Source organism: Rhinopithecus bieti, unplaced genomic scaffold (genome assembly GCF_001698545.2).
Source record: "Rhinopithecus bieti isolate Rb0 unplaced genomic scaffold, ASM169854v2 scaffold_37987, whole genome shotgun sequence".
Taxonomy (NCBI): domain Eukaryota; kingdom Metazoa; phylum Chordata; class Mammalia; order Primates; family Cercopithecidae; genus Rhinopithecus; species Rhinopithecus bieti.
In genome coordinates, this window is record NW_016815892.1 from 1,428,697 (window position 1) to 1,449,468 (window position 20,772).

Below are 20,772 nucleotides of genomic sequence, written 5' to 3' on the forward strand. Positions count from 1 at the left end.
TGATCTGGTCTTGTTTAATGCCTTAGCATTGTTAGTCAACTAAAAGCTTAAAGAATTGGAAAACTTTGTACAGCTTTATCTCAAGTGTGTTTCTCTGGAAATGGATTCTCCATGGATATTATTTTTATTTGATCACTACCTTATTTTTTCTGACCGCCAACTGTCCGAAACACATCTATAAATGCAAACTGAAAATTCTTCGAACATTAGTTTAAGTCTATCTATAATTAATAATAAACATAAAGGCAATAAGAGATTTACAAAATAATAAAAAGGCAGATTAATTTCCTCTGTGTTTTTCCTTGCAAGGTTACATTGCACCATGGAGTGGCAGGGTTTATTCATTGTGGGATACTGGGTAAGTGCAGTTATGTTGTTTGGCATCATATTTATTGAAATACCCCTTTTCCTTTGTTTTTATCTGTTTTGTCAGTGTTTCATTCAGTTCTTGGGCAACATTTCTAAAGTACCAAAGATGCTAGTTTAGTAAATGTGAAATTCCTTGTATTTTATCTTGTTATGATACCTGTTTTGAATGTACCTTTAGTATGAAATGTACATTGTGTATTTCTGTTCTGCATGGGCAACTCCTTGTTTCCGTTTTGTTTGTAAGAATATTTAGGTAAACTTTGTGCAATTTAAAGATTGATTTTTCTTTTACCTAACATATAACATTTTCATCTTTAGTAATAATTTTTTATTCTTAAGAATTGTTAAGGATACTATGTTATAATTTAATTGCCATAGATAGGAAGAAAGTTTAATTTTTTTCTAATACCATCTGATCTAAGTTTTTTAAATCTGTGAAACAGAGTATATATCTGTTGTGGGGTTTTTCTAGAATGCTGTTAGAAAATGAGTTAATACATTTGGTTTTGAATTAGACTAGTTCAGTAAAACTTTTTGTCTCTAAAATGTTTTCCTGGAGATTAGAAAACATCTATTGATTATAATTTATGCCCCTCCTCTGTTTCTGCTGTTCTGTCTTGTTACTCCCCAGGTGGCTCAATAAAAATTTATTGAACAGACATGCTTTCTGATGTGATACCAGAAGGACTTGTGTCCAGGTCTAATTAAAGGACATGAGCAAATTATGCATGAGTGACTGGAACTAACAATTAGACACATACTTCCAAGAGTTCAGCCTATGAATCACTAACGAATTTGAAGGATAACCCAAGTTATAGACTGTTATTCTGATTAGGTTAAATTGCTTGGTTAACTTGTGCAGTTACATTTATTCTTAATTTCTAAACTTTAATTGACTACTTTAGAATCTCAGAGTGTTTCAGTAATAATTTTTTCAGTTCTTTCCATTTCCTTCACTTGCCTCCATGCCAGCTTCGTGTCAAGCAAGGCATCGTCTTTGTGTAAGGTGTAATTATTGGGTAAAGTTTTTCTGCTGCAGGTTGAGTATTTAAAATCTGAAATGCTCTAAAATCATAAACTTTTTGAGCACCAACATGATGTTGAAAGGAAATGCTTATTGAAGCATTTCAGAATTTCAGATTAGAGATGCTGAACTGATAAGTATAATGCCAATATTCTAAAATCTGAAACACTGCTGGTTCTAAGCATTTCAGATAAAGGATATTCAGTCTGTAGTAATAATTCCAAAAGGTAATGAGACTCGTTGATGCAAACATGAAAAATGCTGACTTAAACTGCACAACAAATTGCCATTTGAACAGCGATTTTTGTATTGGAATTCAGAGCCAACATTCTTATGTCTGGATCTAGATAATTCTCTCAATTTTACAGGTGGCATATTAGTTTTAGTTTTAACAACGTAGACCAAACAGGTTTATATCCAGTATAGCTGGTTACCTTGGAAGGTATATTTAAATCAGAAGGGGTAGGGAGTAGGTACCATTTATACAACCAAACAAGATTTCTTCATCTAAAAGGAATTCCTGTTTTATCACTTAATTGTAAACAATATTAACTTTTTTAATACCAGGTATGCAAAAATACACATTCCAATTATTGCATCAGTGTCTGAGCATCAACCTACGACTTGGGTGTCTTTCTTCTTTGATCTACATATTCTTGTGTGTACCTTCCCAGCAGGCCTTTGGTTCTGCATCAAAAATATCAACGATGAAAGAGTATTTGGTAAGAGAGGTTTTTAATGAATACTTTGATGTGGAATAGTTATTTTTCTTTTTGAGATTATTTACTTTAAATTATTGTTTCTCTTTGTTTGACTCTGTATATTTGACATAAATTTTCTCCCTTATTTTGCATAGTGCTTAACCAAGAAAAATTCATTGAGAGGCCGGGCATGGTGGCACACGCCTGTAATCCCAGCACTTTGGGAGGCCAAGGCAGGTGGATCACCTGAGGTCAGGAGTTCGAGAGCAGCCTGGCCAACATGGTGAAACCTTGTCTCTACCAAAAATACAAAAATTAGCCGAACATAGTGGCACATGCCTGTAATCCCAGCTACTCAGGAGACTGAGGCAGGAGAATTACTTGAACCTGGGAGGCAGAGGTTGCAGTGAGTGAAGATCAAGCCACTGCACTCCACCCTGGGAATCAGAGCGAGACTCTGTCTCAAAAAAAAAAAAAAAAAAAAAAATTTGAATTTGTATTAAGTATTTTGATTGGTTTAATTTAGGACTAGTATATTATGGTTTCTGAGAGGTTAATGTTATTATGGTTTGTGTTTGAGAACTGAAAATTTTAACTTTGTTGACAATAGCCTTGACTTTGTTTTCTGAGTAAAATTTTATTTAGAAAGAAGCTTTTAGGGACATTCATCTTCCAGATTTCAGAGCAAAGTCCATTTTATAACAGAATAAGGATCACCTTTCAGTAAACATCCTCTTCATTGATAGATTTGTATATTTCCAACTAATAAGACTTGAAATACAAAATATTTAAAAGCCAAGTATTTAGGATTTGATATTTCTAATGTAAGTGGACAAAATAAGTAGATATCAAAAGCTTGTACGTGATTTAATCACACATGAAATATGCCGTGGTTGTTTGGTATAAGATAAAAACTGAAACTGAGAAAAGCTTTATCACATGCACAGGATCACACCAGTCAGTAATTTGTAGTGCTAGAAACTTGTACAGTTATGGGGCCTGGACCATGAGTGACATATGAATCAGGAAAGAAAGAACAGCACTTGTAGGGGTTCAGTTTAAAGGATGGCACACTCATTCTTCTCTAGGTTAATGGACCCTGGATAAGGCCCTGTTAATACTGCATCATTCAAGAAGCTTTAACTTAAACCTCATGATTCAGTAATCCCATTCCTATGCATATATCTAAGATAAGTGAGTACATATATCTACCAGAAGGCATGTGTAAGAATGCACTAGTAATTTTATCTACAGTAACCCCTAATAGTAAATATTCCAAAGTCATCGGCAGTAGAATGAATAAATTTTTTTTTTTTTTTTTTTTTTTTTTTTTTTTTTTCTTTTTTTTTTTGAGGACGCGAGTTCTCGCTCTGATCACCCAGGCTGCGAGCTGCTGTGGGGCGGGGGCGCGGGGGGGGCGCGGGGCGGGGGGGGGCCCGGATCTCAGGACTCACTGCAAGCTTCTGCCTCCGGGGTTCCGGCCATTCTCCATGCTCTCGCCTCCCCGAGTAGCTGCGGACTACAGCGCCGCCACCGTCGCCCGCGGCTAGTTTTTTTGTTAGGTTTTAGTAGAGACGGGGTTTCACCGTATTAGCCAGGATGGTATTGATCTCCTGACCTCGTGATCCGCCCGTCTCGGCCTCCCAAAGTGCTGGGATTACAGGCTTGAGCCACCGCGCCCGGCCAGAATGAATAAATTTTTATATATCTGTAGTGGAATACAACACATCAATCAATGAAAGAAAAGGATGGGGAAATAAGAGAAGCCAATACAAAAGAGAACATTTTTATGTGATTACATTCCTGTAAAGTTCAAGAATAAAGAATACTAATTTTTTAGAAGTCTAAATAGTGGTTACCTTTCTTTGTAGGGGAGGGGATAGTTATTGACTGAGAAGAGGCATGAGGACATATAAAAATGTTCTATATCATTATGGGTTGTAGTTACACGGGTGTGTATATATACAAATGCATGGAGATACACACTTAAGAATATGACGTGATATACTTTTTAGTCAGAAAAAAATTAGCGTCAGGTAAGATAGGAGCTCACGTGACTCACTGAATTTGTGAAGTCATACCTAGCCTTCAGCCAGAAATAGAGCCTTTTCCTGTGGTTATTAGCACGTTATCCAGAAAGCTCTGGCTATTGGAAATTTGTTTCAAAATTTTTTTTTAAGTTTCTTGGCAGTAACTTTGCCGGTTACTCCTTTGATTAATAACTTATGTTCTTCTCATCCCGTTTTTGTTTTTAAAGCAGGCTTCGTGCCAGATTTTGGCACTGGTTTTTTATAGATTTAAAATCTATGTATTTATTTTGCCTGGGGATGTCATGTACAAATACGTTTTTATCTGCCAGCTATGGATTTTTTATGATGTTATTGACAAATAATGAATTAAGTCTAATTCTTCATAACTAATTAAATTAGAATAATATACATTTTTCTAAACTGTGGATATGTAGATTTTATTTAGTGAACACTAGCTATAATTTCTAAATATGGCTAATTAATCAGTTGGTCAGTAGTATCAATTTAGAAACAATTAGATCGTTTGTGAGACATTTATATAATTCCAGATTGGTTTTATAGTGTGGTTTTAAGTATCTAGTTCAGTTTCCTGGGAACTTTTTCCCTCCGACATATTGTAAGAGAATTTGTCTTTGCAGTTGCTCTATATGCAATCAGTGCTGTCTACTTTGCTGGAGTGATGGTGCGACTGATGTTGACTTTGACTCCAGTCGTGTGTATGCTGTCTGCAATTGCCTTTTCAAATGTTTTTGAGCACTATTTGGGGGATGACATGAAAAGGGAAAATCCACCTGTGGAGGACAGCAGTGATGAGGATGACAAAAGAAATCCAGGAAATTTGTATGATAAGGTGGGGAATCTAAAGTAAGGCCTTTAAATTGTCTATGTACTTTCTTAATTTTTCCACCACAGTAAGAACTATACATATCAAGAAATGTTATTAAATGATGATTTTGACAAACTCTGACTTTTCTAGTTGGTCTTCACTATTTGCCTCAAAATGTGAATCCTGGTCAGTCTTTTAGCCCAGAGTTAGAAAACAGAATGTAATCAGAGAAGGAATTCTTACTTCTTTTTGATCATTTGTTATCTGAATACTTAAGATATATATACCCTTGTTAATATACCCTTCCATTTTTGAGAGCAAAACTTGATGCTCTACTAAATTACATAACATTTGGCACTGTAAACCTTTCTGAAACCGTGTGGACAGACAAGTGCTTATTCTTCAGGTCCATACTCAGTGTATACTTCCAAAATATTTTGGAAGTGATATTTGGTTGGGTGAACAGTAAAATGGTGGGAGCAAAATGCCTTTTTTAAAACCCTCCAGTTCGTTAGCAATCGGTAACTGGCCAATACAAGGTAATTTGTTTTTAATCTATAGTTTCTCAGTTGGTGCAAGTGTGAAAAGGACTTGTAAGAATTAGAGCACTTGTCTTGGATGACATATTAAGCTTTGCTATTTGAATATTGCCTAGGTTTTAAAATACCAATAAGAAATTAAACTTCCCAGTATCGGTATTAACTTTGAAATTCTTTCCTTCTGTAAGATGAATTTAATTTGTCAAGATTTGTGTTAATAAACCCACATTCCTGATTTTGTGTTTGTTGTTATCGTTGGGTTTTTTTTGTTGTTGCTTTGTGGTTTCTTAACCAGCCTTGAAATTTAGAAATTGTGACTTTTTATATTCTCTCTTCCCTTTTTTGTTGGGGAAGTTGATTTTTTAAGGTAATTGTAGTTTTAACAAGTCTGTTGGTTTTAGGGTTTGGAAATTGGAAGACTGATTCTGTTAATGCAGTTTTTTCCTGTACTAAAATGGTACATGGTCAAAATTATAGCTGAGCATTGCCATTTTCAGGATGTGGAATTAAGATTTTATAAGAATTTACATATTAGGATTTCACAACAATGGGGTCGTTTGGTTAATCTCCTTTGTATTTAATTAAAGTGCAAGGACAACTGGGTTTGAAAGGAGCTTCTTACTGTAGATAATTATTTTGCTCTGTGACCAGCTTCTGGATTGGTATATTCCCAGGAAACCTGATTCACATTTGACTTTAGAAAACACTCCATCACCCACATCAGAATATCCTGATGGTTATACATTTTCTGAGTCATGGAATTAAATTGATAAACAGTCTCTGAACTTTTTCCATTGAGTGTCTTAATGAAGCAAGTCAAATAATGAATTTGTCTAACCAATTTTTTTTAATATCTTCAGGCAGGTAAAGTGAGGAAACATGTAACTGAACAGGAAAAAACTGAAGAGGGATTAGGCCCTAATATAAAAAGCATTGTCACCATGTTGATGCTGATGCTATTGATGATGTTTGCTGTCCACTGTACCTGGGTCACAAGCAATGCTTACTCTAGTCCAAGTGTAGTCCTGGCCTCATACAATCATGATGGGTAAGAAAATAGATACAAAAACAGTTTATACTTACACTTTTTCTTTGTCTCAAAGGATATAATTTAAAATGGAATGTTGTTTGTGAGATTTTGCATTTGTGTTTTTGTTTTTAATTTTTTAATTGTTGTAAGTACGCAGTAAATACATATTTTATGGGGTACATTCTATTTATGTCTTTTGATACAGGCATGTGTAATAATCACGTGTAAAATGGGGTTTCCATCCCCTAAAGTATTTATCCTTTCAGTTACAAACGATCAAGTTACAGTCTTATTTTTAAATGTACAATTAAATTATTTTTTACTGTAATCACCCTGTTGTGTTCGTACCTATTAACCATCCCCGAGCACTCGCCCCGCCCCGCCCCGCCAGTCTCTGCCTTCTCTGCTCTCTGTGAAGCTCTGCATTTGAATCTACCTTTCTTTGTCCTCTCCTCCACCTTAGTGTCATCGGTAGTAATCATTGTATTTCATGCTCTTTTCCAGAGTATTTCTGCGTGCATAATCATTCGTATACATCAGTTTTTCTCAAGTGTGTAGTCTTCGTACACACAGCATCATCATTAACATGAAACTTGTTAGAAATGCAAATTCTTGACCTCATCCTAATGTTACAGAATTAGAAACCTGGGGCTGGGGCCTAGCAGGCTGACTTAACAGACCCGGGTGATTCGGATGCAGCTAAAATGTAAGAACAGCTGATATATGTGTTGCCATGGCTTTCAACTACTGTTTCACTTGGGAGCTTATTAGGCTTGTACACTAATAAGCCCTACCCCAGAACTACTGAATCAGAATTGGCTTTTTTTGCTTTTTTTTTTTTAAATACAAGATATGCAGGTGGTTTGTGCACACACACATAGTTTGAATAACACTAGTCTAGCTCTTCATTGTTTCACTATTTTTTTTCTCATCGGTAGAGGCTTTTATTTAATAACTACCATCCTTAAAATCTAAACGCATTCAGTGGTTTAATACCTCAAGATTTTAAGTTAGCCTCTTCACATTTGTGACATCTCATTTAAAAGAGTATTGTGATTCTTTTCAGCACCAGGAATATCTTAGATGATTTTAGAGAAGCTTACTTTTGGCTAAGGCAAAATACGGATGAACATGCACGAGTAATGTCTTGGTGGGATTATGGCTATCAGATAGCCGGAATGGCTAATAGAACTACGTTGGTGGATAATAACACCTGGAATAACAGCCACATAGCACTGGTAAGGATTTAATAAACACAAGATTAAAAAATCTCTGTTGACTCTTTAGCAATCAGGCTTCACTTGTGACTAGGAAAAATGTGGATGAAAAGTACTCTGCTGAATTCTCAAAGTACTTTTTTTACACACATATTCAATAAAGTGAGTTCAAGTTGTGCTTATTTATTTTCTTTTTAAGAATGGTACTATCATTCAGAATTACAGGCTGATTTCTGGTAGATTTTATGATAAATTTAGCTTACTAAAGAATTAGACAAAATCTGAAACTTAAAGTGTTTGGCTTGTATTTTTCATGTTATAAACTAAAAATTATTTGCAAATATGTAAAGTAAATGCACTGTATTTTACGGATAGGCAGACTGTTACTCTAGCTATTAAACAACTGATCTACATAGATTAATGTAATCACTTCTTTGTACTTCAAAGATTTTAATACAAAGAGTAGTCTTAACCAAGTGAATTTTATTTGTATTACTGTTGTAGCTAATTATCAGATGTGTGCTAGACTGGGGAGAAGAAATGTGTGTGCTAGCAAGATCACTGGCCAGCCCTGGTCTGCAGTTATGAGAAGTTGTTTCTTCTAAGCTTGCCTGCTTTCATCATAAAATGTTGATGTCATAGAACTTAATTATTAGCAAAATATTAGAACATGTATTCTGATTTTTGACTATAAATTAGTTATAGTTGAGAGGTTCATAAATTTCAATGCATTTGTTGAATTCATAGGAAATCATTTCTGCAAAAAAAATTCCATGTTGTAGTAAAAATATACATTGATTTTTTTGAATGTGGGAGTAATCAAAAACATTCTCATTTTTTTTAAAATTCTGCAGGTGGGAAAAGCTATGTCTTCTAATGAAACAGCAGCCTATAAAATCATGAGGACTCTAGATGTAGATTATGTTTTGGTTATTTTTGGAGGGGTTATTGGCTATTCTGGTGATGATATCAACAAGTTTCTTTGGATGGTTAGGATAGCCGAAGGGGAACATCCCAAAGACATTCGGGTAAGAAACTAGATAATTCCAGGTATGTGAAAGATAGCTCACTGTGTCCAAGTAATTCTCTGATCCTGATAATTGCATTGTATTTGTTTCATCATCCTATCCCTCAGATTAGTTCCTTACCCTGACTTTACTATTTATTAAAGATACTAGAGGCATTTCCTAGATTAAAACTTTTTGAACTCAAAATGGAACTAATATTTCCATTCTCCCCTATGAAGCAGTCCCTTGCCAAGACTTCTTACTTTTACGTCTCTTCACAGCCTCTCACGTCATCCCTTTCTTTCCATTTCCATTGCTTCTACTCTAATACTGACCCTTATGCTTGTAAACCTGAAATAGGATAGTAACCTTGAAATTGCTAGCTTTGCCTTATCTTGTTTCCTCCCTCCCAGTATAAGATGAAATTGATCATGTTACTTTTAGGCTCAAAAGATGTCAATAGATTAAGGGAAGGGACCTTAAAACCAGACAGACATGAGTTAAAACTAGAACTGTCAACTTGGGCAAGTTATTTTAGCCAGTCAACATAATATACTTTGAGCACTAGGTCTAGTTCTAGGATCTGGAATTAAAATGGTGACCAAGTCAGACTAGGTTATCTTTTGCCAAAGATAATGAATTTGTAGTGCCATTTAATGAGAATTTATAGTAAAGTAGTTGAAGCCCCCGCCTAGGGACTGGTACAAAATAGACAACCTCTGATAAAACATTGGTATAAAGTGTAAACCCCTTAGCTTGGAATGTAAGCCTCTTCATGTTTTGCTTTCGTTTGCTGGTCTCTTGTTCTTCTGCCACCTTTTTCTACTCTGCCAGTATGTTCCAGCCCCTGAAACTTGCTTGTGGTTTCTTTCCTTGACTCACCTGACACATGTGTTTTTGCTATTCCTTTCCTGGAATACTTTCCCTGCCACAGACTTATCCCCCCTCTAAAAGCCCTTTTCTGGTATACTCAACATCTGTACTCATCACCAAATTATTTATACCTGTTTTGCAGGAGTCCCCAGACCCCAGGCCGCAGACCAGCACTGGTCCGTGGCCTGTTAGGAACTGGGCCATGTAGCGGGAGGTGAGGGGCAGGTGAGCGAGTATTGCCGCCTGAGCTCCGCCTGCTATCAGACCAGCGGCAGCGTTAGATTTTCATAGGAGCACAAACCCTATTGTGAACTGCGCATGCAAGGGATTTAGGTTGCACGTTCCTTATGAGAATCTAACTAATGCCTGATGATCTGAGGGGGAACGGTTTCATCTAGAAACCACCAGCCCCCCGCCATCCGTGGAAAAATTGCCTTCCACAAAACCGGTCTCTGGTGCCAAAAAGGTTGGGAACCACTGCTGTTTTGTATTAGATTCTGTCTTATCTCTTTTACTAAATTGTGAGCTAAGATGGACATCCAGCATTGTGCTTTTACATGATGAAGGCACAAAAGATAAGAGTAATTGCCACTGATCCGGAATAAAGGAATCTTTTGGGAAAATATATGCGGGTGTCGGGTGATGGGGATTGTAAAGCCTCAGATTTTCTGGTCAAAAATGTCAGTGCTGTAATGTTTCCCTTAACTGATGAGTAAACATTATTTATTTGTATTAATCTTCTGAAAGTTTATTCTCCCAGTATGTGGTTTTTATTTGTGGATTTGCTTTAGCAGTGTTAAAACTGTGACATGTGATAAATCACTCTTTCTAAATGTATGCTTTGAACATTAATATATACAGAAATCCTAAATTTCTGTGCATCTTAAATTATTTTTAAACTTTGTGAATAGATAATAGTCATATGGTTCAAAAGTAAAGTATAAGAGGATATACAATAAATGTCTACCCCTCTTTGTGTGGTTCAAAAATAAAGTATAAGAGGATATACAAACAAGTCTACCACCACAAACAAAAACAGAAAGTTCCTCTGTAGTTAATAACGATGCATTATGTACTTGTAAGTTGCTAAGAGAGTAGATATTTCAGTGTTCTCACTACAACAAAATAATTATGATTGATGCATATGTTAATTAGGTTGATGTAGCCATTTCACAGTGCATATTTCAAAACATGATCTTCAGCATAAATATACACACATGTATTTGTCAGTTAAAAATAGAGAGGGAAGAGTCCCTGGTCATCACTGGTTATTTTCCTGTGATTTTTACTTCTAGAAAGTTGTATGCCCTGTTCACTTCATAGTATGTCTTGGTGGTCTTTCCATATTAGAATATGGGGAGCTGCTTCATTCCTTTGTTTACATTTGCACAGTATGTTGCATGTTTTGTGTATGTGCCATGATTTATTTAACCTGTCCCCATTGATGGAATTTAGATTGTTTCCAATATTTTGGTCTTATAAACTGCATAATAACTTTCTGCATTCATTATTTTGGCCATATACAAGTATCTCTGTAGCGTTAATTCCTAGAAAAGGAATTTCTGACTCAGAAATTACATTTTTTTTTACCTAGAGTGCCAAAATTGTTCCTCATAGAGGTTAATTTATAAGTTAACCCAAAAAAATTACCACAGTTTTTTTAACATTCTACTCCCCAATTAAAGAAGCTGAATTTAGAGTTCATATGGAAAAATTTAGCTAGAACACTTAAGAAAACTCTGAAAAGGAGTAACAGAGATGAGGATGGGTAATTGAGAGAGCCAGCCCTGCCTGGTATTAAGCCATGGTGTTGGTACCAGTCTATTTAAATTATGAAAGTGGCCATGCGCAGTGGTTCATGTCTATAATCCTAGCATTTTGGGAGGCCGATCACTTGAGCCCAGTAGTTGAAGACCGGCCTGGACAACATGGTGAAACGCTGTCTCTACAAAAACATGCAAAAATTAGTTGGGCATGGTGCTGTGGGCCTGTAGTCCCAGCTACTTGAGAGGCTGAAATGGGAGGATTGCTTGAGCCCAGGAGATTGAGGCTTCAGTGAGCCACAGTCATGCCACTGCACTCCAGCCTGGATGACAGAACAAGAACTTGTCTCCAAAATAATAATAATTAAGGCCTTATAACATGGTTTAAAGTCTGGTGGGATTTATTTTTTTGAGGTGTAACTGAATATGACTTTATAATGATACCTCAAAAGCTTATTCTTATGGGGAAATGAAAAGAGGAAACTATAGGTTTGAATATGTTAAGTTGAACTAATATGGAACTTCTGGTTTCTTTCTTGTAGGAAAGTGACTATTTTACCCCACAGGGAGAATTCCGTGTAGACAAAGCAGGATCCCCTACTTTGTTGAATTGCCTTATGTATAAAATGTCGTACTACAGATTTGGAGAAATGCAGGTTAGTTAAATCCAGTTTTCTCTAATTTTCATTCAAAATAATATTTAAAACAGTCTTATTTGCCTCTAGAAAACAGGATAATGATGTTTTGATGGTGCTGAAGAGAAATGTGGTTATCTAAGTCTTTTTTTTTTTCATTAAATTTAGATTTCTGAAACTAATATGTGAGAAATTAGAAAATAAAATTTTAGATCAAGGACTTCTTTCTAACATATTTATTAACAGTAGCCTCAAATCCAATTTTTGCTTGCCATCTCACCTTTAGACCTCATGCTTTTGGAAAGTATTGTTCTCCAAGAAGAGTTCTCCTAGCTAGGAAACAGTGTGGTGTCTTAGGTACGTCACTTTGCTGCTTGGTGGAGAAAAGCTTAAAATTAAAGAATTGAAGTAAATAGTCACTTCAGATGTTCGCTCTCTCCCTGTTCTCCATTACCACAAATAGCTAGAGCTGTCTGGGTCAGAGTTTTCTAGTAAATTAGAATGATGTGGTACAAAAGCTTAAGGGTCTACCAAATGAGTGAATGTGTAAAGAGGCATTGTGGCAGAAAGAAGAAACAATGGACTTGATGTCATAATAACCTGTGTTTTCGATCAGGTTCTGTCAAGTCATGTAACTCTCAGACAATTTGTATCTGCCTTGGATTCCACTTGGTTCTTTCCTTGTTTGTAAATAATGGTGCTTGGATTGATGACTTGATTTTTAAGGAAACCAGAATATGTCACCCCAAAATATGCCTCTTTGACATAAAAGTTAATTTTGAGCTGAAGGCAATTTAGAAGCAGCAAACAGAGAAAAAGCTCTGTCTAACCTCTTTTATACCTAAAGGTGGAATACAAATTCTCCTTTACTGGAGACAACTCTTACCAGCCCAGAGAAAGCACCAGAGGAATCTGCAAACAAAACTTACTCCATTAGTTTATCATATATGTACCCTTCTACTTCCCCATCTTGGAGGCCTAAAACCACTTTCCTTTGTCCTTTCTCCACAAAAGTATTGTTCTTTGTTGAGCATGCTATATAAGCCAGGGTTCTAAGCCACTGCTTTGAGTTCCTTTTCATTGAGGTTTCTCCTGCATAATGTGCGCTGAGCGCTCAGTCTTAATAAATTTGTCTTGCTATTGTTAATCTGTCCTTAGTTATAAGTGTCTGTCCCAAATTACTATCTTCATACTATTAGTTTCACTGAAAAGTGCTTATTTCTGTATAGCTCTCTTGTTAAGTTGATAATAAAGCAGAGGAAAAATTGCTTGCTTAATTTTATACTATCTTTGGAAATCAAGATAACTATCAAAACTAAAGGGGTATGTTTGGATTTCAATTTGTGAATCAAGTTTTACTGGGTTTTTTTGTTTTTTGTTTTTTGGTTTGTTTGTTTTGTTTTTTTTTTTTTGAGAGGGAATCTCGCTGTGTTGCCCAGACTGGAGTGCAGTGGTGTGATCTCGGCTCACTGCAAGCTCCGCCTCCCAGGTTCATGCCATTCTCCTGGGACTACAGGCACCTTCCACCACACCCGGCTAATTGTTTGTATTTTTAATAGAGATAGGGTTTCACCATGTTAGCAAGGATGGTCTCGATCTGACCTCGTGATCCCCCCGCCTTGGCCTCCCAATGTGCTGGGATTATAGGCGTGAGCCACTGCGCCCGGCTCAAAGTTTTATCCTTTTCTAAAACACCATCTTTGTGGCTAATATGGACTAGAATATTCACTTAGTTTCAGAATAGTTAGCATATACTGTGTTCCTGTTTGTTGTGTTGCTTCAAGTAATTCCAAGTGGATTGTATTTTATCATTATTCACTTGGAATTACTTTGTAGGTGACTTTAAAAAAAGCAGATGATAATCTAGATTTAGGTTTTTATTTGTGTCTATAGTTTCTTTTGAAAGCCACACTTAGTCTTTAAACTCTTGCTAAGAAAGAAGCATATTGGCTATAATAATCAGTTACCCCAGAAAACATATTTTCTGATTGGCTTGTTGCTAGTTTCTCTGCTCACTACTGATCACATCGAAGGACCGTTTTCTTCCTCTCTTTTAAGTTTATCAATAATTTTAAGCCATGTTCCCAGCATACATTCATTTTGATGCCTACCTGACTCAAGAATAATATATGGTTAAAATATGAAGTATAACTTTTGCTATCATATAGATAAACAAGAACAAGTAATTCACTATTTGAAGGAGAGCTGGTTTTCATGTTTGTTTTAAAGTTGAGTTTGGCTAGGCCTGGTGGCTCACACCTGTAATCCCAGAACTTTGGGAGATGAGGTGGGAGGATTGCTTAAGCCCAGAAGTTCGAGACCAGCCTGGGCAAGATGGCGAAACCCAGTCTCTGTTTTTTAAAAAAAAAAAAAAGGAAAAAAAGTTAATTTACTTACGCTAGATTTGTATGTCAACATAAACTTAGTCTGAGAATTTTTTTTTTTCCCCCCAGAGACAGGATCTCACTCTGTGGCCCATACTGGAGTACAGTGGTGCAATCATGGTTCACTGCAGCCATGACCTCCTGAGCTCAGTTGATCCTCCCACCTCCCCTCCTCAGTAGCTGGGACTACAGGCACATACCACCATGCCCAGTTAATTTTTGTATTTTTTGTAGAGACAAGATCTTGCTATGTTTCCCAGGCTAGTCTTGAACTCCTAGGCTCAGGCCATCCTCCTGCCTCAGCCTCCCGAAGTGCTGGGATTACAGGTGTGAGCCATCACACCAAGACAGTCTGAGAATTTCTTAAAGTCTCCTTCCCTCCCTATGTTTTCCCTTTTTATCCCTCATAAATCCTTTCATGATTTGGTTTTTTTATTTGGCCTCCTTTGTAGTTCCCACTTTCAGAATGTAGTATCTCTTGCTTACTTGTGCATTTATTTAACACATAATAATTGGGATATAAAGCTACACTCTGAATAAGATAAAGACATGTTTACATCCCAGTCGAAGATACAGGTAATTTTTAGTGGAAGTAAACATGTTAATAATGTATGTTATGAGAACAAGATGCTCTAAGGAAACAATAAAGGAGATTTGTCAGTCACTAATCTCAAGAAAATATTTCCCTGAAGTGGGTGGTAAAGGAGCCAGCCATGCAAAATAGCTGAATGAAGAACATGCCAGGCAGAGAGGATAGTGCAAGGCCCTGAAAAAAGAAGCCCCTTGGGTGTGTTCTCTCTGTATACCTATAAAAAGGGCTTTGATAGATTTCATTTCTATGTTTTAGTGTGTGTGTGTTTTTTTAATAACTTTAGGATGCTCATCTACTCTAAGGACTTTGTGAAATTCTTACTCTGATGTACTTAGTTTCTCTCTTCCTGATTTCTTCCTATCTATAGCAATACATGAGAACTGTTAAGATAGATTACTTGTTTTCCTAGTTTAAAGGGAGAAGGTATTACTGTAATGATAACATTTACTGTCTTATAACACTGAATGTTTTCCAATGTGGTTAACACCCAGTAATAACGTTACTTTTGCAGCTGGATTTTCGTACACCCCCAGGTTTTGACCGAACACGTAATGCTGAGATTGGAAATAAGGACATTAAATTCAAGCATTTGGAAGAAGCCTTTACATCAGAACACTGGCTTGTTAGGATATATAAAGTAAAAGCACCTGATAACAGGGAGACATTAGATCACAAACCTCGAGTCACCAACATTTTCCCAAAACAGAAGTATTTGTCAAAGAAGGTGGGTGCCAAGTGAAGGCATTAAAGGGTAACTTAAGGTTGGTTGGTTTTTATGAAAAAGAATTTCTGGAAATTGCAATAAATGTCCATCTGCCAGATTTATAAAGACTGTGGCTTCTATATTAATACAAACTAAATATCAGGCTAGCCTGCCAAGAGCATTCCTTTCAAACTGAGCACTTCAGCTATCCCAAGCTGAGATGTTTCCAGAGGCCTTCTGGCTTTGATTTGTGCTATTCCCACTGGTAAGACTTGTAAAGTAAGATGTAGTTGTGGCCATTGCTTTCCAAACCTGTATGAAAGTAAAAATGCTAAATTCTCAAGTAAAATAATTATGAATAGTTCTTCATCTTTTGAGCAGAGCAAATTTATATTGCATCTTCGTGTTCCATTCTTAGTATGATATTACTCTATTATTCATTGAATAAAGAATAGGTTTGAATTGGGTGAGTCCTTCTGAAGCCCAAAAAAAATCATTTATCTTAAGATAATTATTTTTTTATGTAATTGTGACAAAGCTTATAGGCAGGAATTATGACACTACTGCAGTTCTTTTCTAATAAATATTATATAAGATATGAAGTATTTCATTGGGGGTCATTATTGCTCACTTAAGCCAAATAGATCTATAATCTTTGCTATAAAAGATGACTAAAAATGAGTATTTATATAGGTTGTCCAGCACTAGGAAATGGGGAGTAATGAACAGTCAGATAAAATGTTAAGGTTCATTATAAGGTACTATGCTTACAATACTGATTATTATTAGACTAACTTCCGTTCTCGTTTTTTAAGGATGCTTAGGTTTACATAGCTCAGATCAGCTATTTTATTTTATATCATTGAAACAACTGTCTTAACTTTTTGTTTATTAAAATATACATCAAATATATGCAAAATACAGATGATTTTAATTTGTACTATGAAAGTGCTGAATATTAATGGTGTGATATGTCAATGGAAGCTTTTTGTATGAACATTTTATGTGCCAGATGTAAATTACCAAATCTAGACTAATGTATTTAAAGATGTCACATAGAGTTGACATTCATTGTGTTAGTCATAGAAAACTCGTCATCTTTAGGTAAAATAACATTAAGAAATCAGATGATTGTCACAGCTATGAGGTAGGAGAAACTGGTGAGTCACACCAGTACACAAGGCAAATGCTGCTAGTCTCAAAGCAGTTACTCCTAAGATATCTAAGTATAACTAAGGTGTACTTTTTATGCAGAAAGAGGGCTGTTGAACTTGTCTGATGATATAGACCCCAGAGGCAGTGAATTTTCTTAATTTGCCCTCTTTTGCCTTCCCATCATTTTCCCAAAATAAATGTGAATGGATAAATAAAACATAATCTGTCTTGTGTGCCCAAAACATATATTCTGGTAGCCAATAACGTATTTTGACGTTCTGGTTTCCATGGTTTAGATGTTTTGTACTAGCACTATGAAGGAATGCTTTTTATACTTTCCTTTCTCTACCCTGGTTTTGACTTTGGAGGAGGAGGGTATACATAACAGCATCCATTCTGAGAGTTTACCGGCCATCACAAAGCCGGCATGACTAAGGTGCTAGAAATTATAGTCCAGGCTGCAGAAAAGGTTTTTTGGCATGGTGCACTGCCAGTAGGAGAAAAGCACCCTGAGGGCTATTATACACTTCGGTATTCCTGGGGCACATCATAAGACCTCATAGAAAAAGTATCCTGTTAGGATCTGGATGTAATGATAATATAGGAACTACTAGATCTGGTTTGAATTTTTAAAAATTGTACCCTCTGAAGTTTCTTTCTTTTTGCCTTAATAAAATCAGTTCAACAATAAGGTAACATAATGGGGTTAACAAGTTAGCAGTAGCTAATTTCTAGTACCTTAAGAAGGATTGCATTTTGCCTTGTGTTCTCATCCCTGTTAGAAACTACTATAAATTGTCTTGAATTGAACATCATCAGTAAAGGAACATGATGCAGGATTTACCCAGTTTCTGAAACTTCTGAGAGTTGTATTTAAATGTGAAAATTGAATTGAGTGGTCAGTCTCTCGAGTCTTTTGCCTCTGTTAACCCAGAGCTTTGATGGTGCATTAAATTACTTATTTTCAAAAAATATTTGGTGTCTTCAATATCTCAGGCTGTGTATCAGATTGAAAGACATATGTGCCTATGATTTATCCTGTAGGGTTCTAACATAAATATTTTTGCAGAAATTTGTTACCACTACATTTGCAGTAATTTGTTTCTAATACTAGGAAACGTCTATTAAAAGTATTTTAGGCCGGGCGCGGTGGCTCAAGCCTGTAATCCCAGCACTTTGGGAGGCCAAGACGGGCGGATCACGAGGTCAGGAGATCGAGACCATCCTGGCTAACACGGTGAAACCCCGTCTCTACTAAAATACAAAAAACTAGCCAGGCGAGGTGGAGGGCACCTGTAGTCCCAGCTACTCGGGAGGCTGAGGCAGGAGAATGGCGGGAACCCGGGAGGCGGAGCTTGCAGTGAGCTGAGATCGCGCCACTGCACTCCAGCCTGGGCGACAGAGCAAGACTCCGTCTCAAAAAAAAAAAAAGAAAAGAAAAGGTATTTTAGTGGGATACTGAATTGTTAAGAAAATATTTTATTTTAAAAGATGTATGAAACTGAAGGAATGTTGTTTTGCTTTACATTTTCAGTTGCTTATTTTCTTACCTAAAAGATTATTTTTAGAGAATGTGCCAAGTGATTATATCTCTCAGTTTTATAGATGGTTACAGTCATGCTCATTTTACAGAAAACAGGGACTCTTAAGAGTTACTAAATTAACTTGTTTTTCTGGCACACACCTAATTTCCTGGAGGCTAAACCAGGAGCAGCATTACCATTTCTGATTCCTTAGTCTAGTGTTATGTATTCTCCCTTGCCTGGAAAGTTGAATAACCACAGCTCAGCACTCTTTGGTTGAGAAGAGAACTGAAGATTCATTCACTTGAAGGTGAGGATGTCTAGGAACCTAGTCCTTTCACCTTAGATGTGTTAGTGTACTCAGGTAAGAAACACCACTAACAGTTTAGTGGCATTCACTGAAGTATTCAAGGAATCCAGTCACAAGAAGAGCAGAGAGCTTACTAAGTTGTCATAGTGCAGTAAACCATGTGTGTGTATAGATTTTTTAATCAGTAAGAAACCTGCATTAATGCTATGTGTTTTGTTTTTTTATAGACTACCAAAAGGAAGCGTGGCTACATTAAAAATAAGCTGGTTTTTAAGAAAGGCAAGAAAATATCTAAGAAGACTGTTTAAATGCACTGTTCTGGTTCCTAACTTGAAGCAGTTGTCCTTGTGAGAACCGGTCTTTGCCTTTAGCTCATGTCGTGTTTCACAGCAACAGAGGGTACAGAACCATCACTGGTCCGGGTTAATATACAAAATTTTCTGGCAATGCCTGATTAAAAAAATAAAATTGGCTTGTTGAGAACAGCTGTTTTCGATTTCCAATGTGAAGCAAGACAGAGCACTGCTGTAAATGTCTAGCAGCAGATTTTTTTTTATTGGTACATATTATCCTTCAAATCTGAGAATTTGGACTAATTGCACCAAAGAACCCTCTAATTTGGTCCCTGGCACATGCATACTTGTCAATGTTTTTATTCTTTTACAAGACCTGCATTTTATTTGAATTACCCAAATAGCAATATGTAAAATACAAGTGACAAAAAGTGATGAGAGCTTCTTGAACCAGTAAACTAGTACAGGTCTGAGAAAGACGTATTAGAAAAATAATTATACTTCCTTGAATTATATTTATTTTCATGTTTCTCCAATGCAAAGAATGTTTCATCAAATGTACATTTTCTATTGCTTACTGTTTGCTCTGAGAAGAAGCTGCTGTTTCAAAGATGGACCTCTGAGTAGCTAATTGATTCAAGTAGTTTTTTTATGTTGACACATTATTACTGCTGTTAGCAGTTGTTTTCACCAGGTACTTACAGAGCAGATTTCATACATTGTTCATTCAAGGGCTAAATTTATATTCTTTGGAAATCATGGCAACTACACAGGATGTTGCTTACCAGGATGGGGTTTTGGTATCTTAGTACTGATGTTAGCACTATGTTTACATGCAAAAGATTAAGGAAAAAACCCTTAAAGTGGACAGGTGTCCGAAGTTCATTTTCTGTGACTCATCAAAATGGCAAAAGACTTGTAACAACTTTGCCTGGACTTTTCTTATTTTAAAACAGTTTCATCCATCACAGTGATTTTGTTCTCTGCTCCATGTGTTTTAATCCCTTAAGCATTTGATGAAACACTCTTTAATGCTATATGCATTTTCTTACTTTTATTAAAAATGTGACAATTGTCAAAAAGTGCACTAAAATGTAAATGGAGATTGAACAAGTTCACTTTCCAGCTTATAGGCAACTTTATACAGACTTGAACATTTTCTCCAGTTGTTTAGTAAAAGTGAAAGAGAAAGGGTTTTTCCTGCCACAGGATAGAACTTTTTTTTATATAACAAGCATAACACACCACTGCTTTTGGTGGAAAAGTGCAGAATAGTATGTACCTTTTATGAAGAAAAATGTAATTTACAATGTTCAGTGAGAATGTTACTGCTGATTTTCTTTTCCAAGGTGTAGAATATTCTTTGATTTATAGAATTCATTTTTGACCCAGATGATGGTTCTTTTACAGAACAATAAAATGGCTGAACATTTTCACAAATAGAGTGTAACGAAGTCTGGATTTCTGATACCTTGTCATTTGGGGGATTTTATTTTACTTTGTTGCTTTAAAATTCAATGCAGAGAAGTTGTTGACTGTAGGGGAAATAAAGTTAATTCAAATTTTGTGTTAAGCGTTGTTTTTTTACAAATCTTTTGGTTTTGAAAGGAATTAGTACCGAACACATATCTCCTCCTTCCTTGTTCACTATCACAAAGGTTGTAAAGAAAATGTGTGGAAAGAAACACGTTAAGATTATTTCATCTTAGACCAAGCTATTTTGCCGCCTTTTACCCTGGAATGAAAATCTCGGTTTTTTGGGTTTTTGTTTTTTGTTTTGGAAGGGATTTGAGGAGGG

General features: G+C 36.1%; 1 protein-coding gene across 2 annotated transcripts in view; it reads left to right on the forward strand.

Moving 5' to 3' along the window:
• Positions 1–20,547, forward strand: part of STT3B (STT3 oligosaccharyltransferase complex catalytic subunit B) — a 109,944-nt gene extending 89,397 nt beyond the window's left edge. The window contains exons 8-16 of one of the 2 annotated variants that reach the window (XM_017854112.1): positions 310–358; positions 1,961–2,115; positions 4,763–4,974; positions 6,350–6,537; positions 7,586–7,757; positions 8,591–8,764; positions 11,922–12,035; positions 15,502–15,714; positions 18,909–20,547. In XM_017854112.1, coding sequence (XP_017709601.1) covers positions 310–358; positions 1,961–2,115; positions 4,763–4,974; positions 6,350–6,537; positions 7,586–7,757; positions 8,591–8,764; positions 11,922–12,035; positions 15,502–15,714; positions 18,909–18,989 — 1,358 coding nt within the window. In that variant the 3' untranslated portion in view covers positions 18,990–20,547. The remainder of the gene's footprint in view (positions 1–309; positions 359–1,960; positions 2,116–4,762; positions 4,975–6,349; positions 6,538–7,585; positions 7,758–8,590; positions 8,765–11,921; positions 12,036–15,501; positions 15,715–18,908) is intronic. The other variant, XM_017854113.1, reaches the window with a different exon arrangement.
• The last annotated feature ends 225 nt before the right edge of the window (positions 20,548–20,772 follow it).